At 43.4% G+C, this 8,091-nt stretch overlaps 1 protein-coding gene across 1 annotated transcript; it reads left to right on the forward strand.

Annotated features, from left to right (window-relative positions):
* The first annotated feature begins 2,184 nt into the window (after positions 1-2,184).
* si:ch73-335l21.2 (RING finger domain-containing protein) lies at positions 2,185-7,813 on the forward strand. Its single transcript, XM_041984430.1, has 2 exons — positions 2,185-2,240; positions 7,093-7,813. The coding sequence occupies exon 2, from the start codon at positions 7,166-7,168 to the stop codon at positions 7,811-7,813; it is 648 nt and encodes a 215-aa protein (XP_041840364.1). The 5' UTR covers positions 2,185-2,240; positions 7,093-7,165.
* Positions 7,814-8,091: the final 278 nt, after the last annotated feature.

An 8,091-nucleotide genomic window follows, 5' to 3' on the forward strand; every position in this document is an offset into this window, starting at 1 on the left:
GCTAAAATTTGGAAGCAGTGTGCAAAAAAAACAAAACAAAACAAAAACAAACAAAAAAAAAAAAACTAAGAACCTCGTAATACATTACAGAACCATTTACAGTAACAATAAAATCATGCAGTTGATTTTTGTATGATTTGATTACTCTCTGACTTCATTGTGGAAGAAGTTTGACTCTTTCTTCTTTACACTGTTGCAAAAGTTAATTGAAGTTTGTGATCATTTATTTATGCACAGGTCTCGACCCACCACAGCCTTTCTATCAGGTTGAGGTCTGAACTTTGACTGGGTCATTGCAACACCTCGATTCTCTTCTTTTTTTGGTGATTCTGTTATAGATTTACTGATGTGCTTGAGATTGTTGTCTTGTTGCATGACCCAATTTCAGTTAAGCTTTGGCTGTCTGACAGCTGACCTCATATTTGATGCATGAGGAGTTCATAGTCGACTCAGTGTCTGCAAGGTGCCTTTGTCCTGTGACTGTAAAATGAGTCCTAACAATTAGGCCCCACCACCACTGTTTTTGACAGTTAGTATGAGATGTTTGTGCTAATATGCTGTGTTTAATTTTCAATGTGCATTATGCTCATAATTCTCCACTTTGGTCTCATCTGTGCAAAGGACATTGATCTAAAAGTCTTGTTTGTACTAAAGCAACTTCACAACCTCTTTTTAGTGAGAATGAAATCAAATAAAATTTTATTTATGAAGCACTTTTCATATATGAGTAGCACAAAGTGCTTTACATAATAAAATGCACATAAAAACAACCATGTTTGCAAACTGAAAATAAAATAACAATAAAACACACACAAAATCTTTCTCTATCTCTTTCTCTCTCTCTCTCTCTCTCTCTCTCTCTCTCTCTCTCTCTCTCTCTCTCTCTCTCTCTCTCACACACACCACGAGCCAACATGAGCAGCTCAGGTCCGCTCAGGCTGGGCCCCACACCACAGCCATTAGAGCAGCAGTGCAGGGCCACTTCAGACATAAACGGACAGCATTTGAATGATTCAGAGAATTTAAAGAAAAATCATTTAAAATTTTTTAAGCAGGGTTCTCACTACACACACAGTTGTTTGTCCATTCAGAGACACCATAGGAAAAATGGTGGTACAAACATGACAGCTGCCATGTTTGTGGACCCACAGCAAGTAAATATAAATGGCTGATTCTAAGAGAATAAAAACAAAATGTTTTTTTAAATAAGTGATTCGATACCAATAAACACACAGTTTTTAATTATATATTCAACTTTTCTGTCATTGACATTGGATTTTGTTATATGCTGCACCTTTAAATGTTTTCTGCTTATGAATAATCTTTCTCACTGTATAATAATGAACTCCATATTGTTTGGAAATTACCTGCTAACTCTTCCCAGAATGATGGGCAGCAACAATTACTTCTCTAAGATCACTGCTGATCAGAGCATATACAGGCTGAAAGAGGATTGCTTTAGTATGCCATTGTATCTGGTTCCAATTGCCTACTGAATGGAGCACTGTACCATTTTCAGTTTTCATTTGGGAAAAAACCTGGAAACTCCCATCTCCACAAGGAAATACAGGATCTCATTCATAATGAGCAGTGGCATGTTGATAACCTGTCTCAGCATCATATTTCATCCTATGATTACCCAGCTTGGCAGCCAGAATTATTTTCAACCGTTCATATCTAAACCGAAAGTCAGGTGAACTCTAGTCAAAGCAGGATGCATTAGAGCTGAATTGTAAGTGAAATAACAGATGTCTCAATGCTTACATACTGTAAATAAGATTATTGTATATAGAAGTATTTTTAAAAGAAAAGAAAAGCTTTTTTATGATATGTTTAAACCAAAACAAAATGTGGAAAAGTTTGAAAAACTCTGAGAACTTTCCATTGGTAGCATAAACCAAATCCTTACTTGTTATTTTACACCACAACATGCTGATTATAAAGAAGCATAATAATATAATATGCAAGTTGATAGGTGTAAGTCACAGTAAAGAGTTCCATTTTCTGTCTTGTGTGTCCTTGTTACCATCACATCACCAGGGGTTTAATTACTGCTCAGTGAACCACAGAAGTGCCTCATGGGGGACTAGGCAGAGAGATGAGGATAAGTAGAATCAGGCGAGGCGAATGAAAACAGGAGGCTGTTGGTGAGCCAAGCTCAGACACGTAGTTCTAGAATAGGAAGAAGATATTCTGCCACTATTAGATCTGTCAACAAAATTTGTGGATGGATGTGTGAGGTAAGTGAAAACTTTACTTTACTTGCTTTCAATGTGTAATGATGGCACACTACTACTTCATCTCAGTCCAATCACAATGAAAACACTTTCAGGAAAGCTCCCACTTGATGCAGGCTTCAGTGTGTCTCTTTCATTACTAGCTTTTACTAGCTACTTAATCTAAATTAAATAAAGAAAACATTAGAAATTATTGATGTGAATTGTTTGTTTTTCGACAGCACGAAAATGTACTTGACTTGTGAGAGGAAAGGTGTTTACATGGACCAATACATAAGAGACCTCATCTCCTAAGCAACCAGGGGCACAGATGGGATTTTTTTAACTGGGGGGGGGGGACGAAGCTATCAGCAAATGCTTTCAACTCAATGGGCCCAGTTATTCAAAACATTTAATCCGGATAAAAGCTATTCGGATTTAGGAATCCCATTTTTCAGGACGGTAGATCACGTAATCCGGCTTACTTTTACCCCGGTTGCCCAAAGAAAAATAAGATTGGATCACCCTGATCCAAAATCCAGTTTTTCAGGATCACCAAATCCGGATTTCCAGTATGTAGATCAGTGTGCGCTGCTGACCATGTGAAGAACAACAGGTAGAAGAGACGGTCTGCATGCCTTAATTATTTGCAAGTGGAACCACCGGGAGCATGTAACATAATACGTGCAAGTATTGTCCTGCATAACATTGTGACCAGGTGGACTGTCAATTATATAACAATATTGATGATGCACCTGAGTCCCATGTAGAGGTTCAAAACCTCTGGCATTCTGTAAGAATGAGGGATGGAGGGGACGTGTAATGAGGGATGCAGTCGTTAGAAATTTATTTTTTTGACAAGTTCTTTTCTGATTATGTAGTGATGAATAACAGGAAAACTGAACATTTTATTTGTGTTTGTTACTGGATTTTTTCGGAGGCTTTATTTTGTAGGGACGTGATAATGTCATTTTTTATTTTTGCTTTACTATGCTGCAAAGGCCTATTCCTGAAATCCACCTTGTAATCCTGCCCTCTGCTGGGATCAGGATAATCCTGCTTTTTTGGATAAAAGTTATCCAGATCGTACTCAAAAGTTTTGAACAACCCAAATTGAGGGTATTATCTGGACAACAATCAGGATTGGATTACGTGATCCAAGCCGATTTTGGAATCAGATTTCCCTTTTGAACAACCCTTTTTCAAAATTTGATTCTATCCAATAACCGAAAATCCAATCGATTACATTTGAACAACTGGCCCAATAAGATATATTTGATCAAACAGACTTCAGGGAGAATTTCTTTTAAAACATGCACAACTTGTGTTGACCTTGTACTTGTTTTTAAACATGGCCAGTTGGACTCTTAACTCCTTTTTCAGTTCAGGATATTTGCAAACTGCTGCATCATTAGTCATGTGAGTCAGGAGTGAGTTTTCCAGTTATTTTGACGTTTGAATGCCTGGTTGCATAAACCAGGGGGATCACACTCCTCTACCTCCCTGGTAAGGTAATGTATCTATCTACTGTGTTAAGGACACTATGTATAGTATACATACAAAGGCCAGCCGTGAGATGTAGTCAGTTCAGCGTGTCCTGGGTCTTCCCCGGGGCCTCTTTCCGGTGGGATGTGCCCAGAACACCTTACCAGGGAGGCGTGCAGGAGGCATCCTGACCAGATGCCCGAGCCACCTCATCTGGCTCTTCTTGATGCAGAGGAGCAGCGACTGTACTCTGAGCCCCTCCCGGATCACCAAGCTTCTCACCCTGTCTCTAAGGGAGAGCCCGGCCACCCTGCGGAGAAAACTCATTTTGGCTACTTGTATTCACGATCTTGTTCTTTCGGTCACTACCCACAGCTCGTGATCATAGGTGAGGGTAGGAACATAGATCGTCCGGTAAATCGAGAGCTTTGGCTTTTGGCTCAGCTCCCTCTTCACCACGACAGACCGATGCAGAGTTTGCATCATTGCAGATGCCGCACTGATCCACCTGTCGATCTCCTGTTCCATCCTTCCCTCACTCGTGAACAAGACCCCAAGATACGTGAACTCCTCCACTTGGGGCAGGATCTCATTGCCAACCTGGAGAAGGCACTTCACTCTTTTCCGACTGAGGACCATGGTCTCGGATTTGGAGATGCTGATTATCATCCCAGCTGCTTCACACTCTGCTGCGAATCGCTCCAGTGAGAGCTGAAGATCACGGCCCAATGAAGCCAACAGAACCACATCATCTGCAAAGAGCAGAGACCCAATCCTGGGCCAACGAACCGGATCCCCTCAACACCTCGGCTGCGCCTAGAAATTCTGTCCATAAAAGTTATGAACAGAATCAGTGACAAAGGGCAGCCTTGGCGGAGTCCAACCCGCACTGGAAACTATTCTGATTTACTGCCGGCAATGCGGACCAAACTCTGACACCAGTCGTACAGGGACCGGACAGTTCTTACTCCCAGAGTACCCCCCACAGGAGTCCCCGGGGGACACAGTCGAACACCTTCTCCAAGTCCACAAAGTACATGTAGACTGGTTGAGCGAACTCCCATGCCCCCTCCAAGACCCTGAAGAGGGTGTAGAGCTGGTCCACTGTTCCACGACCTGAACGAAAACCACACTGCTCCTCCTCAGTCCACGGTTCGACTATCAGATGGACCTTCCTCACCAGCAACCCTGAATAGACCTTACCAGGGAGGTTGAGGAGTGTGATCCCCCTGTAGTTGGAGCACACCTTCCGGTCCCCCTTTGTGAAGAGGGGGACCACCACCCCATTCTGCCAGTCCAGTGGAACTGTCCCCGATGTCCACGCAATGCTGCAGAGGCGTGCTGCTTGAGCCTTAAGGAAATCTGATCGGACCACATCCAACTCGGGGTCCTTCTACCAAGGACCTTTTTAACCACCTCAGCGACCTCAGCCCCAGAGATGGGAGAGCCAACACCAGGGTCCCCAGACTCTGCTTCCTCAGTGGAAGATGTGTTAGTGGGAATTAGAAGGTCTTCGAAGTATTTTCCCCACCGCCTCACAACGTCCCGAGTCGAGGTCAGCAACCCCCCATCCTCACTGTCAACAGTGTTGATTGAGCACTGCTCTCCCCTCCTGAGTCGCCAGATGAAGGACCAGAATCTCCTCGAAGCCACCTGGAAGTCATTCTTCATGGCCTCTCCAAACTCCTCCCATGCCCTAGTTTTTGCCTTAGCGACCGGCAAAGTTGCGTTCCGCTTAGCCTGCCGATCAGCTGCCTCTGGAGTCCCACAAGCCAAAAAGGCTCAATAGGACTCCTTCTTCATCTTGACGGCATCCCATACTGCTGGTGTCCACCAACAAGTTTGGGGGTTACCGCCATGACAGGCACCCACGACCTTGCGGCCACAGCTGCAGCTGACCGCCTCAATAATAGAGGCACGGAACACAGCCCACTCAGACTCAATGTTCCCTGTCTCACCCGGGACATGGTTGAAGCTCTGCCGGAGATGGGAGTTGAAACTCTTTCTGACAGGGGACTCCACCAGACTTTCCCAGCAGACCCTCACAACACGCTTGGGTCTGCCAGGCCTGACCGGCATCCTCCCCCACCATCTGAGCCAACTCACCACCAGGTGGTGATCAGTTGACAGCTCTGCCCCTCTCTTCGCCCGAGTGTCCAAGACATGCGGCTGCAAGTCCGACGATACGACTACAAAGTCAATCGTCGAACTGCGGCCTAGAGTGTCCTGGTGCCAAGTGCACATGTGGACACTCTTATGCCTGAACAAGGTGTTTGTTATGGACAATCCATGATGAGCACAGAAGTCCAACAACAAAACACCACTTGGATTCAGATCAGGGGGGCCATTCTTCCCAATCATGCCCCTTCAGGTCTTGCTGTCATTGCCCACATGGGCTGTCAAAATAAAAGCAGCAGAAACTAGTGTATTGTTTCTGCTATGCCCTCTTTACACTGATAAAAACCTTGCTAATGGTAACTGGGTGCAAACATTAATTTTGATTGATCTAGCAGCAAGGATGGACACTGCTCACTTTTCCTTTACAAAACAAACCCATCCTTTCTGAACTTTATTGCTGACACAGAAATTCTGAATCTGAAAGCCACAACTCTAAGAAAAAAATCAGACAGAAATAATACACTAGTCTAATCATATCAGGATGTCCTGCAAGATAAAATGAGGCTGTAATGATGTCATAGTTTACAGACTTGTTTTCTGAGCTAGTAGTAATACTAAACATAACTTATAGTGTACAAATGGTTAAAAAAATACTTCTAGTGGCATTATTAATGGCATAAAAATGTAACCATGTTTCAGTGGGTTTACCCACATAAAAAGTAAAAATAATTTTAAATACTTTACTTTTGTTATGAAAGTGGCACCAGATTCGGGTATGAGTAAACGTACAAAGATCCTTCATTTCCACAGACAAAATCATAATAATAATAAAAATCTATATTTCTTTCCAACTTTGAGCTTTCAGTTTGCAAACAAACTTTTCTTTTAGAGCTACTAAAAACAAATGCTGAAACTGTTACGCAATTATCTGCCTAATCAGTGGAATTTCTCCTTTAAATGACGAAGGTAAAACAAGTCAGACTTGCTCTCAGTCACGTAAACATATGGGCAAAGGATTTGGTGAATTATTACTTCCTTTTAAGGCTCTTCCGTTTTCCTTTTTGTTTTCTTTTTTTCTTTGTGTGTGAATGTGTGCACATAGAGCAGTGGTAATTGTGAGTGGGGTCATTACTCAAGCTGTGGAATGTGTTCCAAAACTTAAATAAAACAGCATCCATGGGGGAGCAGATAGTGTTTAAAAGTTGTTTAAAACCTCTACCATTCTTTTAGTTCTGACTTAACTTCATCTTAAAGCTGTTTTTTGGTTTTGCAGATTAGACCAACTTTTGTTCAAGACTCATCCTTATTGGACCTACAGTTTAACTCTATTGAGCTACCCTCCTACCATGGCAGAGGATGCTGTCCCAACTTCCCAGCAGGTGGAACAAGCTGCTGCAGTGCCAAGCTGCACCAACCCTGGGGAGCCCTTGGATGCGGAGTGTCCCATCTGCTACCAGGAGTATAACCAGTACAATAAATGTCCCCGGATGCTGGAGTGCCTCCATATTTTTTGCACAGAATGTCTGCAGAGGATCCAGCTCTGTCCCTTTAACCCCTCTGACACCCACAGCTCACCAGCAATACCCTGCCCTCTCTGCCGCCATTTGACCCCACTGGAAACCGGGGATGCCTTCACCTTACCCAGTAACTCCGTCATCCTTTCCAGACTGCCCCGCGTGGCCTTCTGTGCCCCCGAGCCCGTGGCCACCTGTCTAGCTGCAGTCACACAGAGAGTGGTATTCTCCCTAGACGGCATCAACAGAGACACCCGCTTCATCATCCTGCCCACCGTTAGCCTGCAGGTGCAGCAGATGCACCCGGACAGGCCGTACGGCGCGGCGCCTGGCCTGGTGGGTGAAGAAGGCGTCATTCAGCAGAGTAAGAGGACGCTGCTTTGTGTACAGCTCCTGGCAGTCATCTTCTGGGTGATGTTTGTGATCATCTGTGTGGCCGGCGTTGTGTTTGGGCCACATTTCTTCAACAGAAAATTTTAATGGGTAGGATCGACCTGATCTTTAAAGCAAATCGCTCGTCATATAAAGATGTGTTAAACTCCTTTAAACAGCTGTTGAATACAAATTCAGTCAGATTTTCGTGAATGTTTATTCAAGTCCTGTCAATGATATTTGCCATGTAGCTTACTCAAACAATACTTTTAAAGAAAAATAATAACAGGATGCTTCACTTTACTGCATATTTGATGCTCTTTTAGCTTTGATAAATAGATGAAGAGCTCACTCTAGTGGTTTATTATGGAATGCATGAGCTACAC

Source organism: Melanotaenia boesemani, chromosome 5 (assembly GCF_017639745.1).
Source record: "Melanotaenia boesemani isolate fMelBoe1 chromosome 5, fMelBoe1.pri, whole genome shotgun sequence".
NCBI classification, from domain to species: domain Eukaryota; kingdom Metazoa; phylum Chordata; class Actinopteri; order Atheriniformes; family Melanotaeniidae; genus Melanotaenia; species Melanotaenia boesemani.